Here is a 25,958-nt window from a genome sequence, read left to right on the forward strand (position 1 = left end):
GTAGCTGCTAGGCACTGTCAAGTCACCTTTATTTATATAGCGCTTTTAACAATACAGATTGTGTCAAAGCAACTGCACAGTATTTAAACAGCACAATAGTGTGTAAGTAACGCATTATTGTAAATAATCAATTTTCAGTTAAAGGCAGTTCATCAATGAATTCAGTGATATCATCATCCAGTTCAGTTCAAATAGTATACGATATCGCTGGAAAGTGTCCCCAACTAAGCAAGCCAGAGGCGACAGCGGCAAGGAACCAAAACTCCACAGGTGAAAGAAATGGAGAAAAAACCTTGGGAGAAACCAGGCTCAGTCGGGGGACCAGTTTAGAGGTCTGCGCGGGACTGCTTTTCTAGTCCCGCTCCCGCGAGGTTTTATTCCGCACCCACCCGCTCCCGCTATATATTCAGGCTTTGTTCACCCGCTGCCCGCTTAGAACAATTTTCTTCCCAACCCGACCGTTCCCGCTAAATTTAGTTCTCGTTTCCAGAATCTTACATTTAACCATAAGGAAACAATACCGGGTATATAAAACTTTTTTCCCAATACATCCATTATATTTCCATGTTCCACTTTTAAGACGTGGCTATTATAACCCTGCATTTCAGCCAGTCATAGATCAAATTTGGGCTAAAATGATATTTCAGACATTCAATGGTGATAAAAAAATGCAGTGCTGGTGGAAACACCAGACCAGGCTACCATGAACATGATCAAGAGCGGCTCGGACGGTCCTGTCTGCAGCATTGAGCGCATCTTCAGCGCAGCTGGAAGGGTTACGCGTTCAAGTGCACGCAATAGGATAATGCTTGCCACAAAGCACAGGCAAAAATAATTACCATGACTGTGAAATATAGTAAGGAGATATTTTAATTATTTATAAACTGTTTTCTGAGTCAGTGATGATGAAGTTAACGATCCTCCTCATCCATCTCCTCATTGGACGCGTCTTTAGAGAAAAATGCATCTTTACAGATTAGCTAAATAATAAAAGAGTTTTTGTTTTCGATTTGTTTTATTTCGTTAAGTACTATTTTAAAGCTTTCTACAAATATATTTATCATGTCTGACAAAAAAAAACTAACGGTTAAATAGTTTCCACTGAAAAAAATGTAACTGATCGCACTTGTGCCTCCGTGTCCTTAAACGCGTTTTGGTTTCCACTCTCCGCAAACAATATTGGAAATGCGCCTAATAGCGAACATTTATAATATAAATATTATTATTATTATTATTATATTATATTATTAGGCTATTATTTCTATATTATTTAAATCTATAGATTTTATTTTAGCCAATTCGTGATTTGAGAAGGCAAATTCAAACACAGAGTAGGTCAATTTACTGTCTCGCTTGAGTTACTTTAAGAAACAAAAAGCTTACATTTAACGAACAAAATCTTAATTAACTTAATAAAAAAGAAACGAAATTATAACCACTTTGTCATTTCATGTAACTCAAAATGCATGTATACATGCCAAAACAGTATAAGTTGTTTTAGCAAAGGGGAAAAATGGGCTCGGGTCAGGAGTTAACAACCACACTGTTTGCGAAAAATCAGTCAGCATAACCTAACGAAGATTTTGGCAACGCTGATAAACAGTTGCCCACAGAAAAAACACCAGTAGTACCCTCACTTTCCGCGCCTATGAGACATTGCCAGTAAAATGCATGATTCTGAAAGCACTGGTCCATGAGTGTAGCGAGTGCATAACAGTTTTGAGCACAGGATGTAGCCTACAGCCTACAGGTATAAGAATGAGTAAAGCGCAGATTTGCTGTTCAGAAAAGACGTCGGGAACGGGATATTGTTACCGCCCGCTCCCGTTCAAATTACACCAGAGTTACCGACCGCAACCGCTTTTATTTGGAAATTTATTCCCGCGTCGCAAGAAATCTGGTCGGGTCCCGCGGTTCCCGCGGGAGAGCCGCGGGAATGCAGACCTCTAGACCAGTTCTCCTCTGGCCAGACGAAACCAGCAGTTTGTACCAATGTCTGATTGTAGAAACAATGACTGTGTAAACAATGAGTGACGTATATGCGCAACAGATCGCTTCCGTGCGTGCATCTACTATGGCAGATTACTTTACGCATCACGCACCGACTGTTGTAAACACGCTCAGGACAGCTGAACGTTGCGGTGGATCAGAGGTAAATAATTATATAAATACTGTTCAGTTTCTTGCACAGACCGATCATTTTGTGTCTTAACACCTTTGTGTTAACACATTTGGTGCCCATTGACTGCCATTATATGACCGACAGATTGCAACGGTTTGAGTTGAAAATCTTGGTTTGTGTTCTACTGAAGAAACAAAGTCACCTACATCTTGGATGCCCTAGGGGTAAGTAGATAAACATAAAATTTTCATTTTTGGGTAAACTATCCCTTTAAAAGCATTTGCCAATATTTTTTTGACAAAACAAGGGCAGAAAGGGATAATGAAGAACAAGAATTAGCCTTGGATTTACTTTACTTATCCTTTAGAGTCTGTAGCCATTTAATACATTTGGTGTATTTGCAAATTGCTACCCAAAACAACAATGCTTGAAATTGGGGAGTATAATGTGAAACTATCTCTGCAGAAAAACTACATATTCAAAATGTTTTGTGCCACATTTAAAAAAGGAATCAGCATGTCTTTAATTACCAGGATGAAGCTGGGGTTGTTTCGATTTCTCCAGCTGAAGGACGGGACACTGATCTCAGGGTAAAGGTTTTCATGCAGTACTTCACAGCCATGGTGAGTGTGGCCACTCAGAATTAGGCGGGGCTTGAACCACCACAAGAGCTGTTATGGAGGAAGATTAAGGGCCTTTAATATTCATATATTGATATAGACTGTACTTAATACTAAGTTCCTTCATACAAAAGTCTTAATATATTTTAAAATTATTTTTCTAAACTCTTGTAATCTGTATGTCAAACAATCAGATTAAGCATTACATATTTTACATAGCATACAGCGCTCCTTGATTAAAAGTAGCTAATCTGGTTGTTAATGACACATCGCCATATTTAGCTTACTGACTAAATTTTAAACATTCAGAAATATTCTCATTATGATTAGCATAGACACAGTAAATAGACTTATCGTGTGGTGTAGTCAGGAGTAACATCATATGCAGCACATTGCTTTTTAAAGTAACATTGTCCAACACTGCTTGTGATTTCGGAGCATCTTGTTTTACCTTTTTGGAGGCATTCTTAGATATAACATCATAACGCTCCCGAAATAGCTGGTTCCGTTCATCCAGAGGGGCAGCGTCTACACCTGTACACATGGCATCACTCACTCTATACAGAGGGTAATGCTGGGATCAACAATGCATTATTACAGTAAAGAAAAAATTACTGCAATTTTAAAAACAATGCATTTATAAGAAATACCATAAAATACTGCCTTTACTTCAACTACATGTGTATAACAAAATGCATTTAGTTACCATGACAGATACAAAAAAAAAAAAAAAAAAAAAAAACACATACAGTCTCACCTGTAGCAGAATAGGTGCTGATGGGGCAAAACTCTCTGTGTTCTTGCACTTGTCATAATGCTGTGCACCCTAACAGAGTAAAAAGAGGTAAATGTACACACGATCAACTACAACAGAATCAGTTAACATGCATCACACCATTCAAATGTAAAATGGAAATTGGGGGTTGCTGTTGATCCTTGGCGTTTTCTGTTTTCACACAGCAAAGTATATCCTATTTGACACAAGTTCACCACTCATATTCAAAAGACTGCTTCTTATAGATACAGTGTATCCAGAAAGTATTCACAGCGCTTCACGTTTTCCACATTTTGTTATGTGGAAATGTATTAAACTCATTATTTTCTTCAAAATTCTACAAACAATACCCCATAATGACAATGTGCCCTCTCAAGGACATTCACAGAGTTGTCTATTAGCCACTCTTGCAGTGTGTTTAGGGTCATTGTCCTGTTGGAAGGTGAACCTTCTTCCCAGTCTGAGGTTCTGAATGCTCGGGACTAGGTTTTCATTAAAGCTATCTATTTTGGTGAATTGAGCTTTACTTCTACTCTGACGAGTCCCTCAGTCCCTGTAGCTGAAAAACAGCCTACCAGCACACATTACTTTTGGGATTGCACTCTGCAGGTGATCAGCAGAGCTGGTTTCCTTCAAACGTGCAAATGATTTCAGTCAACCGGCTGCAAGAGTTCAGAGAACACACTGAAAAAGCAAAGTCTGTGCAACACCAAGCACAGCTGGCCAAAGAAAGTCAGTGTTTCAGTGCCACTAAAACACTTCTTTCCTTTCAGGGATGAGCGCACTACTGTGGATGGAATCATCACAAAGGGAACAAGAGTTGTAATTCCTCACAGCCTACAGAGTGAATATCTACAGATCTTGCACAAAGACCATGCATGAGCGACGAAACGCAGAGCACGCAATGCCGTTTTCTGGTTGACTATGACACAGGACATTGACAACTTTATGCAGTTCTGCGGCATATGCAATGCTTTGAAGCCTTATCAACAAAAGGAGCCATTGTACCTACAGGAGATCCCAGAACTGCCTTGGTCTGTTGTTGCCGCTGACATATTTGACTGGAACAGCCAACAGTACCTAGTGCTGATAGATTCATACACTGGGTTTGAAATAAATCCACTTAGAAACTTGTCTTCACAGAATGTAAACTGAAGAGGCACTTCTCTGTGCAGGCATCCCCCCAAAAGCTTATTACTGATAATGGCAACCAGGTCACGAGCCAGATTTTCAGAGACTTTGCAAGTTCATGGGACTTTTGTCACATCACTAGTAGTCCTGAATACCCCCAGAACGGTCTCGCAGAAAAAGCCATTCGTAGTGCAAAGCGCCTGCTCGAAACCACTAAGAGGGATGGGACAGACTTGTATTTGAATTGAATTGAACCACCGCAGTGATCAACTGTATTGAGCATGTTCACAACAGCCGGCGCATGACTATTCTTGCAATGTAATGAAAAGTCAACACTCCCGGATGAGTTTGCACAAACATAAACTTTTAGTTTTTAATCGGTCACCAGAAATAGGATAAGCACAATTAATTAGCATTTTGAGTAGCCGCTAGGTACTGTGTAAACCAAGGGTCACCAAACTTGATCCTGGAGGGCCGGTGTCCTGCAGAGTTTAGCTCCAACTTGCCTCAACACAGCTGCCTGGAAGTTTCAAGTATACCTATTAAGACCTTGATTAGCTGGTTCAGGTGTGTTTGATTAGGGTTGGAGCTAAACTCTGTAGGGACACAAGCCCTCCAGGACCGAGTGTGGTGACCCCTGGTGTAAACAATGAGTGACGTATATGCGCAACAGATCGCTTCCGCGCGTGCATCTACTATGGCAGATTACTTTAACGCGCCTGCTCGAAACCACTAAGAGGGATGGGACAGACTTGTATTTGAATTTCTTAAACATCTGCAACATTCCTCGGGATAAGATACTGGGTTCACCAGCACAGATACTGATATCCAAGGTAACATATACCAACATGCCCATCAACAAGCAGATGCTGAAGCCAAGGTCAAATGACACTGCAACTGCAAAATGTGTTCTATGATAAAAAAGAGCAAGCCCCTCTTCTCCACTGCATGAATCCCAAGTAGTAAGGATGCAAACAACAAAAGGACACAACAAGATATTTAGAATTGTTAGGAGCACTCTTACCGAGCCCAGATCGTATGTTGTGGAGTCCGACAGTACTGAGTGCAGGAGGAATAGTCGACATCTACTCCCTGTAAAAGAATTACTCCCAAACTACACACAAGCCAATCTGGAGAACTTGTTGTAACAACTCAAATCTATACCAGACAGCAACAATGTGTCTAAAGATGCAGTGCATGCTAAAGAAAACATTCCAGCTGAGCCAACAGATCAAAAGTTGCAATACCATACTAGATCTGGTTGGGTTTCCAAGCCTAATCCTAAGTACTCTGTTTAACTACACGTTCGACAATCTAATGTAAAGAATGTGTTATTGCAAGGAGTAATTCTGATATTTAAGTTGTCACTTTCAATTATAGTGTTTTCGCTTAGAGGGAAGTACAAAACTAAGGAAATGGGACGTAGATAACTTATTATGTGCCATCTACTTAAAATGCATTCAAGATGTGTTTAAGAAAGCTATGTTCATATATGGTATTTTCAGGGCTGAAGTGCCCCTGTGTGTCATGGACGTGTGTATTGAAGGAAGCGTAGATGACGAAATACAATAACAGGTCTTTTAATAAATCCAAAACAGGGGGGCAAGTAAACACACAAATTAACCTTGGTGACCTCGCGCCATAGAGAAAAAAAAGGAAATAGATGGACGGAGGCAAGTAAGCTTCTTACTGGCCAGCCGGAGGCAGATATCCTGGGTATTTTTTAGGGAGGTAGACAGTTCAAGGTAGACAGATTGTTCAGGGCAGGCAGGGAGTCAAGGCAGGCAGATTGTTCAGGGCAGACAGATATTTCCAGGCAGGTAGTTCCATTTCTATATTCTCAGTGAAATCAAATCAAATATTGTTCCATATATGATAATCCCAGATCTAGACCTGATAACTATGACATTTTACACGTAATTATATTTTTACCTGGCTAATCAACTCATACATGCATGTTCTGGATCCCCCCCTCCCACTGAAAGTTTAATGAACCAGTTTTTAGAGGTTTAATGAGGGTGCGGTTTGAGTCACATTTTTAATTAAATTTTATATATATATATATATATATATATATATATATATTAGTGATCGACCGTTATTGATTTTTTATTACCGATACCGATTATTTGCATGTTTATGTGCCCGATAACCGATATTCATACCCGATATTTATTTACTATTATACTTCTGTTTTTGACACAATGATTACAACACCACTGAACTGAACAAACCGTTTTATTTATAACAATCACTCCCTCCTTGCATACAAATCAAAACTCTTATATACACCAATAAATAGAGGGGTCTGAAAGTGCAAAAAAAAATACAAGAAGTGCACTGTTACTAAAGTGTTTTTGTCTTCAAGTGAGTGTAGTAAGTCCATACTTCACTTTGCTGTCTATTTTTTATTTTGGTCATCTTAAAAAAAAAAGTGTTGAATGTTAGCAGTCTTTCATGTTAAATTTAATATTCATATTACAACAATAAAAATATTTTATGTAAAGCATGAGCAGAAACACTAACATTATCAATAAGCAAAATAAATATAGAATGTCTGTCTTCAAGCACAGGAGTCATATCAACTTTGCAGAAATGTAGCTTAATTTTAAACTAGAGTTTTATTAGGTTTATAAAGCTGTTTATAGGCTAAAGAGTGAAGAATAATTTGCTGGATAATGTTAATTTAATTTAGTAATATTCATTACTATATATATATATAACAAACAAAACACAAATAAATATAACAAACAAAACATCGTTTTTATTGCATTTCTGATATATCACAATTAATAAAAAAAAAAAACGTTTTTGTCATTCTAGATTAAGAAATGCGTGCTGACAAAGCGCATTCAATTTCTTAGTTATATTTAATGATTGAAAATGTTTATTAATGATGGTTATATAGTAAATGTTAATATAATTCGGGGTGTTTTAGTGAATCTTGTTAAAAGTTATATGCGGTTGCTGTGCTGGAGCATTTCATGAGCATCAACCTGGTGAGCGAACAGCAAAATGGAAGCGACTTCACGAGACGAATAATGAGCACATTGACGCTCATTAGTGGCTGTATTTAATTCAGGCAAGTAAGCGGTAAATTATAGTTCACAAGGAATTGGTTTGTTCCTTCTAGATACTGAATATTTTCAGGTGAAAGCATAATTTAAACAGGCACAGCACTTATTCACATGCAATTGCTCTGTCAATAATGCATTAAAACAAATGTAATGGTATCCGATTTCGAATAAGCAGAAATCTGTAAGAAATGCAGCGATCCATAGGTAAAATAACTGACGAAAACGTATTGTTATTTTCATTACCACCTTTGCACTGCAAAAAGCAGCAATTATAGCCTACTCTTTTAATGCTGACAACTATTGGCATGTGGTAGGAAGATTGCACAGTAGTGTTTGAAACTCTCCTGTTATTTTATTTTATGAACAGGACTGTTACATTTCAAACATAGCCTACTTAATTTTTTTTTTGTTTGTTTGTTTTTTTTGACGTGGAGCGGTGTTTCTGATATCAGTGAGCTAGGAGTGGAGCGGGAGCAAAGCGGAGCGCGGAGGGGAAATTGTTGCCGCTCCACTCTGCTCAGGTAAGAAAAACTTCAGAATAGATACAATTACAGCTATAACTATTCCCAGTTAAGTAAAACATAGGTGTGCTATATTGTACTACTGTCATCAGGCTATGAATGTTGATCAGATTTTACTTTTTGACAGGATCCATCTGCCTCTGTGAAGAAAAGGAGAGAAGTGGTCCTGAGATGCCTGATTGAGTATATGGGCAGAGATGGGAAGACCTCATCGGTGTCCACAACGTATGTATTGGGCTTAAAGCTACTTGTTTATTTTTCTGTCTGAATAAATTAATATTGTAATGATATGGGGTAATTACATTTGCTCTTGAAAGATTTAAAGAGATTTAAATTCTGTAGCTTAATAAACAGTAATGTGATGACCAATCAGGTACAGGCAAGGACAATTGCATTGTTTTAATGTAATGCATCCTTTGAAAAAAAAAAAAAGACAGCACTCATGCTACAGCAGAAACTGATAGTATAGTACCCACACTCTATGGCATTGTCATGGTAGACTTCGCTCTGGTCACATGCTCTAGTCTCAGTATCCATCTAGTATTCACCAGCTTTAGTGACAAAAGTACAATTTTAACTTTGTGCTGTATCTGTCTTCTACCTGTCTGCTATATTCATCTCATTACCTGATTGTCTGACCAAACTCTTGATTTTTTTTTTTTTTGTCTCCACCAATAGAGTCATGATGAAACAGAGGTGCATGCTGTGCTTGGCACCTAAGAAAATTTACATGTGCCATCAGCCCGACACGCATGAGATTACAGGATGAAAATGCACTTATACAGTGTTTGTTTTATATTGTGTACATGTGTGGCCACAATTATTGTCTGTTTTGTAGTCACTGTTAAAAGTGAAAGACATTAAATAAATGTTATTGTCTTCAATCTATCTTCCCATCTTTTTTTTTTTTTTTTCTTAAATTGAATTTGTAATTGTTATTGACAAAGTCTGTTTATGTAAAGTTCATCACTGTAGTGCTTAAAATATAGACATTTAGATTTTAGGTTATAGCCAGGACTCAATTAAAATGTTTATTCACATATGATTAAAGTTCATTAAACCTAATTAAAACGAGTTCAGGCTACTTGTAACAACCCATAAATAAGTTACATGTACCAATAAAGTAGGTTTATCTAACTGAGTAATACTAGTACTATTAGTTAAGTCAACTTGATTTTGTTGCATTTGTATTAAGTAATATTACAGTGTTTATTATACTTAAAAAAGGCTGCAAGTTGACTGAACTTAAAACATCCAATGCAGCCACTTGCCTCACTTTTTATAAGTTAGATCTAGGTATTACTTTTTACAGTGTAGGAAGGGGAGCAGTCACTGAACTTATCAAATAGACATCCTCAGATATCTATGTGTGTAGGAAGGGCTACCAGAAGTGAAACTGACCAAAAGCTTCCACAAAGAGTAGGGTGAAGGGGTAATTTAACACACAGCTAGCCTCAGATACTGTAGCTGCAGTTAAATAAGTCTGTCCCTTCATAACCATGGCTGAACTATAGCCACCCTCAGAGGACCATATTAAGGATGTCCCCTTTTGGCAGAAAATTAACTCCATAACCACAACGTGCAGCATGTATTTAGCTCCTGCGGGAGCTAAATACGCTCTGCCCATGCACCAGATTCCCCCAGGAATCAAGCAAGAACGGAGCCGCTGCCGGCGCGAATGCGTTGTTAATACCGCAAGAGGCGAACACACTCATACAAAATCTGGAAAACAGTAAAGGCTCACCTCCCTCCTTTGAAAATGCATCGCGATGAGCACATCAGTTCCCTCGAGAGCTGGACACGCTGCTATTCACCACACACACATAGCCCGCAAGCTCGTGAAAACGGGTATGAGTAGCGTGCCTCCCGCAGGAAACAATGAATGCAACGATTGCACTCCACTCCCTCAAGAGCTGACTTTGCTTACTCCTCACCATACATACACAGCTCGAACCGTGTGAAAGTTGTGGGTATCAGAGCGTGCCTTTTTCACAATAAACAAGGAATGAATGCAATAATCACAAACTCAGTTCCCTGCCCAACAAACTCCCTCAGGAGCTGAAAGCGCTTGCTCTTCACCACACACGTCACACGCGAGCTGTTATTTCAAAACTTCAGGTGAGTTCAGTGAAGACGAAAAAAGAGAATGTTGTGTTCTATGGGTGCTCCTTTATACTGTCGTTGCACCGGTAGTGACACACTGATGGAGAGGAGTCACGCCGGAAGTGACGTCTTTGGCTGTCGCCTGCCAATTTCATTGTCGTTTTTGTATGTATTCTTCAGACACGACTCACGCTGATGCCATTCCCCATAGCAACCCCAATAGGATGCGGTTTGAGTTCCCTCGAGAGGGAATTGAGTGTTCGCTATTGTCCTCTTGCATTATTGACACTATTTTCCTGTTTAATGGGAACTTAATGGGAACTTGTTTTTACTACTTTGTGAGGACTAAAAGACTACACAAAAACAATAAAATAAGAAAAGTTTGACTTTGTGGAGTCCTTAAATCAGACCTCACGAAGACATGATCTTTTATATAAGACTAATAAAGGACTAAACTTATTATGCCCTTAACCTACACCAACCCTAAACCTACCCCTTACAGAAATCATTCTTACATATCTGTAGTTTTAGGGATAGGTTTCCGTGATGGGTAGGTTTAGGTTTAGTGTAGGTTAGGTCCATACTATAATGAGTTTTAACATTCAATAAAACATTATTATTATGATAAGATGTTGTATTTGTCTGTTTTTACTATCATTGTGGGGACATTAGGATCACACAAAATAGTATAAAATAGTACCCTTTACATACATTTTTTTAAACATAAAATACATTCTCCCATGGTAAAAACTGACCCAGTCTTAAAACTCTTGAGTGCCTGTAGAGGATTTTGAGACAAGTTGTGGGCCACATTCCCCATTAAAGATCAGCACATTTAAGGAGGTCATCCTCCAAATGACAAACTGTGAACAACTTGCACACTCAATGTCAAGAAGAGTCTGAGCAGTATACTTCAAGTTATATAATATTAAGTCCTAGAATATTGCACATTTTGTGAAATTAATTAAGGATGCACTCATTTCTGCAATCCTTCATTTAAACAAAACTGGGAGACAGCCAGACACAAAGACATGTTGCATGTTAAATTCACAGGATTTGTGAGAAGCAGCATTTACTGTAAACAAAGTCTCTCTGCAAACAGTCTTACAAGCTGCATGGATATAAGCAGTGCCGCTCTTTACTCTGAAATATGCAGCACAACAGACAATATACTTCTTCAGCTCTTTCCCTGCCGAACACAAAATATTCTGTTATTTGCAGTGCATTCAGAAAGTTTTCAGACCCCCTTCACTTTTTAAAAAAAATGTTGCAGCCTGATACTACAATTGTGTAATTTTTTTTGTTCTCATTATTCTACACTCCGTACCTCATAATGACAAAGTGAAAACAGAATTTTAGAAATGTCTGTAAATTTATTAAAAAGAAAAAACTGAAATATTACATTTACATAAGTATTCATTACATAAGTAACTCAATTCTCTCCTTAGTGAAGACTAGGGCTGTCACTATCTATTGTTTTGGAAATTGAGTAATCTGTCAATTATTCTAACGATTAATCGAGTAATTTGATGATTATAATTATTTTCTTTTGTAATAATAAAATAGACCTAAGGTAACAATAGCCTTAAAAATGACTTAAGTACATATATAATAGCAACGAGGCAATAATAACTAGTTCAAATAAAGTATTAAAAGCAAGTAGTCATATGGTTTTATTGAACAAAACTGTTCAAATACATAATGTATTATAAACAGTAAAGCTAATGTACATTATGCATTATAACAAATGCCTGCAGAGGGCGCCAACGGCCTGACAATTGTTTTTTTTTTTTTTAACTTTAATATTTGTTTAATCCTTGTTTAATATTGACTCAAACATTTAATTCAAATGTCCACTTAATATTTAAAATTTGGCCATTTCTTTATGACAGAAATGCTGCAGGCACTGTAATTTGTTGAATATGTAGACATCAAAACATGTAAACTCAGGGCGAGGGTTTAAACGTTTATTTTGAAATCACGATGAACAGTTAGCATATAGAGATGTACTGATGTATTCTCCTTGCGTAGGGTTATAAATGATATACCTTACAAATCTGATGAAATAGCACACGTTGGATTCAAAGATAAACGTTATTATGAACCAGAACTCACAATCACATGCAGAGATAGAGTTTAAGATGCTCCACACATGTAAATGATAACAGTTCTTGTTTAGCAATATTTACAGAGCCGATCTGAGATTTGTTGCGGGCACGTAAATAAACTACACATGTAATTAATTAAAGCGTATGCAAATTTTTAATAGCATTATGCTTTATTATCATTTTAAATGGGTTTAGTATGTGGAATGCGCCACTTCCGGCATTTTGATTACTCGACAAACAGGCCTCGACACGGGCAAAATGCAATCAAGTATTTTTTTAAATCGAATACTCAAATAGAATCGAGGAACCATTACAGCCATAGTGAAGACACATGAAAACACACTTAGAATTTGCAAAACAGCACCTAAAGGACCCTCAGACTCTGAGAACAAGATTCTCTGGTCTGATGAACTTGAATTCTAAGCATCATGTTTAAAGGAAACCAGCTCTGTTCATCACCTGCAAAGTACCATCCCAAAAGTAGTGTACAGTGGGGCTGTTTTTCAGCGGCAAGGACTGAGGTACTCGTCAGAATAAAAGAAAAACTCAATGCTCAAAATATTGAGATAGTCTTAATTAAAACCTAGTCCATACTGGGCCGACGGTTCACCTTCCAACATGACAAGGCAACACAGTAGTGGCTTAGGGACAACTCTGTGAATGTCCTAGAGTGGCCCAGCCAGAGCCCTGACTTGAACATCTGTGGAGAGACCTTAAAAAGGCTGTCCCCTGATGGTCCTCATCCACCCTGACCAAACTTGAGAGGATTTGCAAAGAATGGCAGAAAATCGGCCAAACCAGGTGTACAAAGCTTGTTGCGTCATAACAAAAAAGACTCGAGGGGTGATGGCTGAGCAACGCAAGACTACACAGAGAGGGCAAGATTCATCATGGTGGCACGCAGTCACTAAAGGACTTACTGTATTCACTGTAGCAACTGTATTAACTGTACTAACTGTAGCAATACTGTGGATTATCAAGAAAATAAATGTATACCATTTAAAACATGAATCCAGAGGTACGGTCTTGGGAAAGTACAGTTCCTTCAATATCAGCAAATTAAGTATATAATTAAATCAAAGATTAATATAATCAATAACTCAACTTAACCCTTCTCAATAATGAAAGAGATAATAAAAATCACCAGTTCCAAAAATCTCCAAACACTACAAACTTGTATCAAATAATGATGTTTCGATAGTAACACCAATGACAAAATAGGAAAAAGATTTAGCCTTCTCCTCTAACCCTCAACTTTGAAAGGAAATCAATACATTCTCTATGACTACTAATACAAACCTTCAACTCATATGATGCAAGATTCTTCACATCACTCAAAGAAAGCTGTTTAACATGGGTTCCCACATTGGGAAGCACAGACAACTATTTTTAATGCTATATGGAACTGTCAGCCTATTTACTCATTTTGCATATCTATAACAAAAAAAAAAAAACACTGCAATCTTGGGCTGTAGAATCCCCCTATATCTATCACTCTGCTTACTCGGTATATATATATATTTGTGTCATCTACATATATTTGTGTGTGTGTGTGTGTGTGTGTGTGTGTGTGTGTGTGTGTGTGTGTGTGTGTGTGTGTGTGTGTGTGTGATATTATGTTCATATATTTGCACTTAATGCAATACATACTGATATACTGTCAATAACTGAACTGATATTAATATTATTAATACTATTATTAATACTACTACATTTTGCAAGCAACATAATGTTATACTCTATTATACTGTCAGATTTTTTTATTAGTAAATATTTCACCCTGCAAATGCAGCTAACGCACCTTCTTATGTAACTTTTTATTTCTTTATTATTATTTTTAGCCTATTTATTCTTCATCTTATTTGTTTTGTTCCCTTCTCCTCCCTTTTTTGCCTCCTCTTCTTTTCTTTCTCTTTCTTCTCTTTTCCACTCCTGTATTTACTTATTTATTTACTTGTTTATTTGTTTTGATTATTCTAATTATTATTTGGTTATTTTCATTTGCTTGCATTTTTTTTTTTCCCTCCCTTTTCCACCCATATACCCCTTCCTTGCTTAACTTTGGACTTAAACTAAGACTCACAATGGAGCTTGCTGCGAGTGGACAGTCTGGACAAACTAAGCCATACACGTGACATTAAACTGAACTCCTTAGTACAGCCATTACGTCAACCTTCCCTTGTATGAGGAAAGTGAAGAACAGACACCCTTCTCAGGGTACAATACAGTACCTTGATATGCCTTACTGCTTCACTCCGATGCCATCAACCAAACCTCCCTTCTCCTCTCTTATTTTATTTTTATTTTTTCACTAGGGCTGTCAATCGATTAAAATTTTTTAATCGCAATTAATCGCATGGTTGTCATGAGTTAACTCGCGATTAATCGCACATTTTTATCTGTTCTAAATGTACCTTAAATTAATACTTTTTAAAGTTTTTAATACTCTAATCAACATTGGCATGGACAAACATGGATGCTTTAAGCAAATATGTGTTTATTATCAGTGAAACCATACTCGACATGAAGACTAACTTGTTTCAAATGTCATAGATGTTTTTCAAATAACTTGTTCATGTCTATTAGACACATGAAAAAAAGAACATAGAAACACCAGGTTCCCATTACTTCTCTTTCTTTGCACTGAGCAATTTACTTCCACAAGCTTGTTTATATTATTTGCCGGACAGGGCAGCTCACTTCTTCTGAACAAGCAAAATCTACATTTATTATTACATTTCTTTGCCTCTCGGTGCCCACATACTGTAATCTGATGCAGCCAAGTTCTCAACAAAACTGTTTCCATTGTTTTGATTAAGTATTTTTGTTATCAGACAACCAAAGTAATATGAAATAATAACTGAAAAAAAAAAATCCTGCATTATGATCATGATTCAATCACTGAAAATAATCATTTACCGGCATCTGGACATAAGTCACTCCCTGCATTATTATCGTTGTTTTTAACTTCCTGTCTGAATTCCTCCAGGATCCTTTGACTTTTTAGGAGTTTACCCATTTAAAGTTATGTGATCGCAAAAACCTGCTTCTTTTTTTAATGTATTGTTTTGGTTATAATGTACTGATTGGAGAGCCTGGTCTCATGAAAATGCGCACTAGCACGACTTTCTGTTTCTATTTGGCGTGCTATTAATAAGCTGAAATTAACTTTGGTGTGCATATGATATGCATGTGTTTGACGTGCATATAATACGCCGTTTTCGCGTGCATACTCGTATGTGGCTTTACGCATCAGAAGTGCCGGTACGCATGAAAAAGTGCAAGTACGCAAAAGGATAAAATACAGAAGTGCCTGCGTACTGGCCCACTTCAAGCACTGGAATGAACATAACATCTGTTTTAACTGAAAGCGCTGCTCCTCTGCCGCTCGCTGAACAGAGCAGACGCAGATATAAAGAGAGGGAGGTGCGCGCGCATTGGGAGACCTCGCGCTCGTTCAGTAAAACCGGAGAGACTATATTAGGTTTGTCCAATTATGTGTTTATGTATTGTTGCTAGACACTTTTCGCTAGGTTGGCAACACTGTGCATCCATTTCTTTAACTATGGGCTACGTAGTGGGTCAAACAGAAAATGCGCGCTGCGTTAATCGCGCGTTAATAAAATTAGTGCCGTTAAAATGAATTTGCGTTAACGCGCTATTAACGCGTTAATTTTGACAGCCCTATTTTTCACATATTTTTTTTCTTTCTTCTTCACTCCCTTTTGTTTTATAATTTATCTACTAAATTATATTATTTAAATTATTTTTAACCATTTAAAAAAAAATTCCTGCTTCTTCCCTCTGTCTATAAAAAAAGTGCATATTATATATTTTGGATCAATTGTAAGGATCCATTTGTTTATTTTATTCCACATAAATTCCACAATTCATTTACAAAGTCCCTTTATTTCCCTCACAAGCCCTCGGGTTTGCAAACCCCTCTTTGGGAAACCCTGGTTAAAAATATAAACAGTACCAGTTATAATATGCAAAAACCCTTGCTAAAGAAATGCAACAAATCACATAATGACAACAAAATATCTAAGAATCAGCTGGTTATATTAAGCAAGAAAAATCCAGTAATTACAGTCACTGATGAAAATATTACTGTATATCTACATTATCTAGTACCTGAATGGAGCAGTTAAGAGCATGTGAGAGTTTGTGTAACTCCTTCTCCACATGCTGGCAGATGGGGCAGTGATCGCCATGTAATGCAACACTATTCACCAGCAAAAAACTGTGAAAATAAACAAAAAAAAAGTTAATACAGGGACCCATCTTGCTATTTTAACCATTTAACACAACATTAAAATGCTTAGTTAACATTACATTTAGAGTAGTAGACATTTTTATCCAAAGCTACTTACAAAGGAGGACCATGGAAGCAATCAAAATTAACAAAAGACCAATAATATGCAACATATAGCATTTTATTTTATTATTATTTAATTATATAAATAAAAAGTAGTGCTGGGGAATGGTTAATCGTGATTAATCGCATCCAAAATAAAAGTTTTTGGTGTACATAATATGTGTGTGTACTGTGTATATTACAACCCTATTTCCAGAACAGTTGGGACATTTTCGTGATATGCCATAAAATCAAGAATGTTACATGTTCATTCTCATTCTTTAACCTTTATTTAATTGACTAAAGTACAAAGAAAAAAAAAATGTCAATGTTTTCAGTGGCCAACTTTTGATTTTATTTTGTAAATATAACCAAATTTTGATTTCAATGGCTGCAACACACTCCAGAAAAGTTGGGACAGAGGCAAAATAAAAGTGAAAAGGTTATAGAATATCCAAATTAAACTGTTTTGAAACCATTCACAGTAAGCAGGTGTAATGGAAATAGGAGAGGATAACATGTTTGGGTAGAAAAGGGACATTTCAGTCTTTGCAAGCAAAGTTGGATCATGTCTTATCACTTTGTGCCAAATGTCATGACCAGGGCTTTTACTCTCATGAACATCAGATTCAAGGACTTTAGGCACCATTTATTTTATATCAAGCATCTATCAAATTCACACCCCCAGCATATGTAGCACCATGAAAGTGCTTACTGTATTGAACATTTCACTTGCACTTAACATTTAAATAAAAAATGCCAGACTAATAATGATGTTTTGAATGTGTAGGTTTCATAAATTTAGACCGTTTTAAACAGTCGTGTTCAAAGGAATTTAATGAAATCCATTGAATTCAATACTGGTAATATTCAAATGCAATTTCTAAAATATTGATAAAATATGCATTAAACTGGTTTTTGCTGTAGTTCTTGTACAATCTTTAAATTTATATATTTATTTATCTGGCCATTTAAAATGCGCGCGGGAAGAAAAGTGGTCTCACGTGACACTGGTGTATTCTGAGGGATCACAGAAAATACATTGACACAGGAAAGACATGATCAGTAGGGGGCAGTCATGTAACGCACTGAACTGAAGCGGCAGCAAACATCGCTGCAAGCTAGTTTGTATGGTGACCTGGGGTCCGTTCTTCGTACCTCGCTAACTCAGTTAGCTGGATTTGATTGTTGACGATTTGGCATGATCTTGGATTGTTTGGTTCTTCGAAGCTCATCCTGGACTTGCTGTCATAGCAACAGGTGCGCAAACTTAAACCTACTCGGGAGCAGGTTTATTTCATGTAAACAGGATTTAGGCTGCGCTCCTGGCGGGTTATGATTGGTTGAAATGGCGAGGTCACAATCTGATTGGTTAAAGAGCATGACTGACGCGGACTGACTCACGTGGGAAAAGAAAAGTATCTTGCAAGAAAGTATTATATATATATATATATATATCACAGGTAAAATCACAGGTTCCAAAAAATATTTGGCAGCACAACTGTTGATATTATCCAGCATTGATCATTCTAATAATAAATCAGCATATTAGAATGATTTCTGAAGGATCATGTGACACTGAAGACTGGAGTAACAGCTGATAAAAATTCAACTTTTCATCACAGGAATAAATTCTATTTTAAAGTATGTTAAAATAAATTTAAAAAAAAAAACATTATTTTATATTGTAAAAACATTTTGCAATATTACAGTTTTTTCTGTATGTTTAATCAAATAAATGCAGCCTTGATGAGTATAAGAGACTTCTTTAAAGACTATTACAAGTCTTACTGACCCCAAACTTTTAAACGGTAATGTATAAAAAAATAAAAAATATAAATAAAATAACAGCCAGCCCATTTTTGCCAGCCCTCTCTCCTTGCTTTTCCAGCCTTTGCAGTGTTCCCTTGCGTTTTAATTAAACTCTGAAACTCCTGAAATCCCTCAATCAAGAGTTCTTGCTCTGCTGCAGAAAAATACTGAGCGCGCTCCTTCGTCATGTTCGCCGACCAATCAAAGAGTTGCCGATCAATGTTTCTACTATCGATACGTAGCCCCTTTTAAGCCACCCAGTGATCTCAAATAACTTCATCCAGCTATACTGATCATCAACAACAGGTGCGTTCGGAGAACCGGAATAGCGAGCTCATAGTTAGCGCAATGATTTGATCTTGGATGTGTCATTTGATCTTGGATGTAGTAAGCGAGGTACGAAGAACAGACCCCTGAAGGGGACACCTTCGGTTCACTTATGTTTGTCGTGGTCATGACATATAAACTCGTGGGAACCTCATATTATGTCGTGGCCACGAGATCATTTTGTCGAGGTAATGACATCCTTATGTCGTGGCCACGAGATGCAATGATGAGGGAACGAGATCCATTTCTCGTGTCCACGACTTCTTATATTGAGGGAACAACATGAATTTCTCGAGGCCACGAGTTTAATGCATAAACAAACCTGCGTGACCATAGTAACCCAGGATTATCAGAGATAGGTTTATTAATATTTTATTTTGAGTTAAGAAATGATTATATTAATTGTTATAGAAATTAATACAATATTAAGTTATTATATTAACAATAGGCAATGCTGTATATGCAAATGCTGTCTGTGCACGATGTAGACAGCATTCACAAGTTTATCATGAATAAATTACATAAAGTAGCCTACTTCAAATTAAATAGCCCTGTAAAAAACATTTTATGCATCCCACAGTCTTATCCATTAACTGATCCTCTTTTTTTGTAATAATTGTATTATTCGTTTATATTCGTTATTTTTCCCTTCATTTCGATCTCTTTACTTAACATTCTGAATCTAAATGATAAATACTGACATGCCATTAAAGCTTTGATTATGCTATATGGCTGGAATTTTTACTAGAATGCAGTTTATAGGTTGAATTTAACATACATACACACACACACACACACACACACACACACACATATATTTATATGTATATATGTATATATGTATATATATATATATATATATATATATATATATATATATATATATATATATATGAGAGGCCGTGCAAGCCATAATTCATTCTGGTACTCACACACACATATATTCTCCTCTCACATACATGTATTCTCCTCTCACACACATGTATTCTCCTCTCACATACATGTATTCTCCTCTCACACACATGTATTCTCCTCTCACACACATGTATTCTCCTCTCACACACATGTATTCTCCTCTCACATACATATATTCTCGAGCCGATTGTGGCCGAACGCGGTACTGCCTCGATATCATTGAGAAGATAATGGGCCAGGGCTGCGTTGGCGCTACACAACACTTCTGGCTTTTCTCTGTCTCGGCTAAAAGCTGTTGTACGTGCAGCTGCTCCGCACTCGGTGTAGTTGTGTGTAACTACGTTCATTCCGAGGCCTTTTTTTTTTTATTTTAATGACAAATGTCGAGAGCGCATTTTTGTAGCGCGAAAGCATATTAATATCATGTGCTCGCACGCGGATTTCCTTTGCTCTCGCACATAACCAGCGTCTCGCTTTCAGATATACGCTGCTCTAGCTTAGAGAGAGTGCGCGCACTCAAAACGTGTCTCTCCTCTTGCGCAAAGTGTGTGTCCGCGAGTTCAAATGGTGTTCTGCACACTCGCAAATCTATCTGTGCTCATGCGCTATAGAAGTATTTTCCATCCTGGATTAAACATTGTCAAAAGCTAATAAACAATCAGATTTCCTCAGATTTCCTCCGGCCACATCTCCCCTCCTAGGCCTGCGAGCACTCGTCCGCCCTTGCGGGCCGCGCCTTTTACGCAGCAGGCCAGGCCGCCTCAGCCCTGCATGCGATGGCAACCCTGCAGGTCTACCAGGCCAAGGGTTGAAACAGCTGCACGAGGGTGGTCCCGACCAAGGCGCGATGCAGGAACTCCGCGCTGCCACCGACCTCGCCCTTCGTGCGACGAAGGTCGCGGCGCGGGCCCTTGGTCAGGTGATGTCCACGGCTGTGGTCCAGGAGCGACACCTGTGGCTCACTCTGGCTCAGATGGCAGACGCCGACAAAGCACGCTTTCTTGACGCTCCCATCTCCCAGAGTGGCCTTTTCGGCAACACTGTCGGCACATTTTCTCAAATGCGTTCCTACTGGTGAAGGACGCGATCCAGCCTGTCCCTCCCCCGGGATGAGGTCAGGATCTTCAGTCCCGACTTCATGTGTCCAGCTAGAGTGGTGGGTTAATATCCGCCCTGGATGGAGCTCTGTTCCGATCCCTTCTCAGGCTGTCGGCACACATGCTCACGACGAAGTACATACAAGTATGTTTCCGTCTCCAGGGCTGGGTTGCAGCCATCTGCCTGAAGGGTTGTCGCGTTGTCGCGTCTCGATTGCTCCCGACGCACACCCCTTCTGCGGTCTGCTCCGGGGCTCTAGCGCTTCAGCGCGAGGTGCTTCCATTTGGCCAGTCCCCCCTCCTTCCTTCCTTCTTTAGACCACGGGAGCTCCCCTGTCCCCTCTTCGGCAGACAGGAGTTTGCATCTTCAACCGTCTCTTCGACTGGTGCTTTACCAGCCCACTCGTGAGTTCCGTTGTGCGAATACAGGGACCGGGTGCTTCGGTACGACAGAGGCTTACAGCTCCTCCCCATCTGCTCCCATGGAGTCCAATGTGGCAGATTTTGCTACTTGCCATTCACTTGAAGCAGGGAAACTCAACCGTGCAGCCTGTCGGCTCCCATGGCAGTCCACCCACCTGCAGAATGGCGACTCCAGAGTATATGGAGTATATCGGTAGGCCAGCCACATCCGCTCGTCTTCCGATTCCTCCGATTGCCAGCTGCCTCTTTTCAGAGTGACACTGGCACACAGCTGACCTCCGGGGCCCAAGTACGCCCTTCCCCAGCGAGCCTCCTTGCACAGACACTGTGCAAGTCCAGGGAGGACGAGGAGTAAGTCTGTAGGTTGCACTACAAGGATGGCCCACCCGGACTTAGGTCTTAGTAACCATTCCCTCGCGGCAGTCCCTCCCTGTAAGGGCACGGTTGACACCATAGACCTCTCCGGCCTTCCACAGGCCGTGATAGAAACTATCACTCAGTACTGAGCTCCCTTGACACAGGCAGGCTTACGCACTGAGATGAGGTCTATTTGCTGGCATTCCTCTCGCTGAGAGGCACAGAGATACACGATTGCAGTAGTGCTTCCTTTCCTGCAGGAGAGTTGGAGCGCAGGCTGTCCCCTCGACTCTCGGAATATATGCCGCCGCTTAGCCGCATATCACATGCAGTAGATGGAGCAAAGTAGGTAAGCACCCACTGGTCGTGAGGTCCCTCAGAGGTGCCCAGATCGCACCTCATACCCTCTTGGGACCCCCCCCCCGTCGCCCTTCAGGGCTGCGGGGCGCTCCTTTTGAGCCACTGGCCTCAGTCGAGCTAGAATTCCTGTCATTAAGACAGCGCTCCTGACTGCCCTGGCTTCCATCAAGAGGGTAGGAGACCTACAACCTTTCTCTGTCAGCGAAGCGTGTCTAGAAATCGGGCCCGGCGACTCTCACGTTACAACCTGAGACCCCGGCCCGGTCATTGTGTCCAAGGTTCCCCACCACGCCTTTTCGCGATCAGGTGGCGAACCTGCAAGCTCTGCCCTGGAGGAGACAGACCCGGCCTTGCGATGTTGTGTCTATAAATATGTGAAAATGAAATCACTCTGCACTTCAGGCGCACCTAGCAGCTTTCTGCTTCGGGGTTCAGCAGAAAGGGAATGCTGTCCCCAAACTGAGGTTGGCTAAATGGGTGGTAGATGCCTCCTCCCTGTTATACTCAGGGACAGCCATGATCCTTGGCTCATGGCACCTCACTAGCAGATGTGAAATTCGAGAGCTGCGGGCTGGGCGACACCCTACCTTCGCTTGGTTCTACAACCTTGCGTAGAGGCCGTTCTCCCGTGTCCTAACATAAGGACTCACAGGTGAGCGGGAAGACCGGCTGGTGTCGGCTTGCTGCGCCATTCCCACGTGGATCCGTGCGCTATTTCCCAGAATGTTCCCTCCGGCGAACCCTGGGTCCTCCTGCCCCGCAGTCAGGGCTAGGCGCGGAGTAGTCCTGCACTGTGATCCTGCTTGGGTCTCCTTCGCCCCGCAGGTTGTGGCTATACTTTTCATTATTCCAGCGGAATATTCCGCTGTTTCCCTCGTGTATCCCTAAAAACCTTTATGGATATATTGAATTATTCTCATTTCCACATGTAAAAATTTCATGTGCTCCGCCCCCCCAACCCAGGCTTCAGTACAACTGGCATCCCTGGAAAGGCCCCTTACTGGGCCTCAGGGCGTTGGGAAGGTTACGTTACAATGACCGCCTGCGGACACGTCTGGGAAGACCTGCCGGCACGTGGCGTGTGCGTAACGCGGCGTCAGGGTCGTGGCCTTTTCCATGGGTCTAAGTTCCCAATGTAACGTCGAAGTGATTCGACTGAAGGGGTAACGTCTAGGTTACGAAGGTAACCCACGTTCCCCGAAGGAGGGAACGGAGACGTTACATTCCCCTGCCACGTCCCTGGCGTCGCGCTGACGCCGACTTGATCGGCTCTTCAGCGAAAACCTGTCTGAGTGATGCGCGCAGCCATCTTATATACCCGTATGTACGGGGGAGTGGCCGGTGCGCACGTCCACTCGCCAATTTTCAATTGGCCTTTTTTAATAAGGCTCAGAGATGATCGGTCTCTCAGGCGAGATCCCAATGTAACGTCTCCGTTCCCTCCTTCGGGAAACGTGGGTTACCTTCGTTAGGTAGACGTTATCCAGCTTAACGGCTCTGGCCCGAGCAGAGCCATAGAGAAACAGAGTTACGACACTCCCATAGGCTTCCATAGGAACTGAGGAATGCGGAAGTAAAGCGTGTCATGGAGCGGCCAATAGTTCCAAACAACCAGTAGCTCCTCCATAGAAGCCCATTCATTTCAGCGCTTCTCAAGCACTGTCGCCGGTAAATTGAAGAAATTACTGCATTTTTTTTACATTTTAACGCATCAGTTGACCTCTCGGAAAACTGGCCAGTAGTGGTATTTTATAAAGCGTGTTGTAGTTAATGTTTATCGTTAAAAAATAAACAGTTATACTGTAAATGCAGTTAGATAACGTTTGAAACACTGTAATAGCGACCATAACCAGAAACTAATTGTCATATTTTTACGTTTTTAGTCTTTCTGCAATCTTTCTCTCACTGTAGGAGATTGAATGAGTTTCAGTAAAGACTGCATTCAAGAAATACAATAAAAAAATGTATGCTGAATGCAATTCGTTGCCTTGTGTTTTTTAAACACTATTTTCATCTTTACTATTATGTCAAATGCCATTTTTGCTTGCCTTTTATAATATTCATTTATGTTGTATATTTGAATATCATAAAATAACACGAATAAATTACTTTTTTTTCTTATTTAACATTAAATCGTTAAATCAAAACATATAAAAAAGAGAGTGTTTGATAATGTCCAAATACACATTCAAATGTATTTTACCTTAAATATCACACTAACTGTAATATAAATACTATATTAGAAAATGTTATCTTTTAAATCGTCAGGATCATTATTGCACATATTATTTAGTACAAAAAAAAAACCTCATCAAAATATCAACTAAATAGAACTGAACTATATATTACAATTATTTAATTGAATAAAAGTTACACTTAAGGTGTTTGGTCACATTTGACTGCCAAAAAGTATGAGAACATATTAATTATGTCTCTTTATCACTGCCCAGAATAAAATGCGATTGTAAAGCGTATTCAGAGAAGTTATCAATACACAATCAATGCACATTATGTGTTAATAATTACTCGAAATTGCTGCAAGTATAGTAAAACTGCTGTCTATCCTACTTAAACCCATTCAAACACATTGACAGCGCGGAGTTGTTTGGAACTATTGGGCGCTCCACGAACCACGTGACCGCGCGGCGGCGAGATCAAAGCGTGTCGCAACTCTCTTTCTCTATGGCTCTGGGCCCGAGCAGATATAAATTAGGGATGCACCGATACCAATCGGTCGATAAAGCTTGCGCGTTTTGTCAGTAAAGCCGGTTCTGTAATCAGCGGTAAATGCCATCAGGTGCGTGATTTCACGTTGAGCCGTATATACTACACACAGCCGTTGTTTACCGACGAGCTGCGCATAGCAATGTTCATTATCAGTGTGAATGTGCGCAGCTCGTCTGTAAACAACGGCTGTGTGTAGTATATACGGCTCAACGTGAAATCACGCACCTGATGGCATTTACCGCTGATTACAGAACCGGCTTTACTGACAAAACGCGCAAGTTATCGACCGATACATATCGTGCATCCCTAATATAAATAGAACGCTATTGGCTATTCAAAATAAGTGGGCGGGGCTGGGCGATATTTTTTTGTTTCAGTTAAAAGTACGTCACCACATAGAATAAGGCTGCGTGTTTCAAGGCACTTCAGTGGACCTTTAAAGTTAGACAAAACTGCTATTATTTTAATCTCCAATTTGTTATTTATCAGTTTAGATAGTTTATTAATGCTTGACAAACCAGCAGAAGACACTAACCTGTTTTGAAACTCCAGTCGCGCAGATGGGGAACGTTGTAACACTGTGTTACAATATGCCCTGCTGTTATTAAACTATGCTATTCTATGACATAAGCGGTGCAATTTACACTATTTACTTCTAAGGATTTTGAAAAGAAACCATAAGAAACAGGTGAATAAAGGCTGACAATCAATGTTTAATTTTCAGATGTTATTATTTCAAGAAATGTAAAGCATTTTGGCTCGTTTTTATGTGTGTCGTGTTCTATGAGAGCTGTGTGTGGAGGGAGGGGAGTGTTTTTCTGAATGTCTATATGTGTTTCATTTATTTGTCCACATTGTTTTGAACTGCTGTACAGCTGTGTGTTGCGATCAGGGCCGTTCAAAGCATTGTTGTGATATGTTCATTGTCAAACTCCAAAATTAGACCATTTTTATTTAAAAAAAAAAACGTCATTACTTCATTTGAAAAAGTTAACATGTATTTTACTGACAAAATATTTTAGTTTGTTGTGTATATTTTTTTCATTCGATCAGATAACATTTTAAGCTGTCATATGGTCGTGTTACAACGTGCCCCTCAGATGTTACAATGTACCCCATCTATGGG

At 39.4% G+C, this 25,958-nt stretch overlaps 1 protein-coding gene across 1 annotated transcript in view; it reads right to left on the reverse strand.

Annotated features, from left to right (window-relative positions):
* Positions 1-25,958, reverse strand: part of LOC141340141 (metallophosphoesterase 1-like) — an 80,400-nt gene that overhangs the window by 5,790 nt on the left and 48,652 nt on the right. Inside the window, exons 3-6 of the mRNA XM_073845070.1 lie at positions 16,592-16,700; positions 3,500-3,568; positions 3,194-3,316; positions 2,653-2,793 (exon numbers count right to left, since the gene is read on the reverse strand). Of these exons, the coding sequence (XP_073701171.1) occupies positions 2,653-2,793; positions 3,194-3,316; positions 3,500-3,568; positions 16,592-16,700 (442 nt within the window). The remainder of the gene's footprint in view (positions 1-2,652; positions 2,794-3,193; positions 3,317-3,499; positions 3,569-16,591; positions 16,701-25,958) is intronic.

The sequence above is a fragment of the Garra rufa genome, chromosome 8 (genome assembly GCF_049309525.1).
Source record: "Garra rufa chromosome 8, GarRuf1.0, whole genome shotgun sequence".
In the NCBI taxonomy this organism is placed as follows: domain Eukaryota; kingdom Metazoa; phylum Chordata; class Actinopteri; order Cypriniformes; family Cyprinidae; genus Garra; species Garra rufa.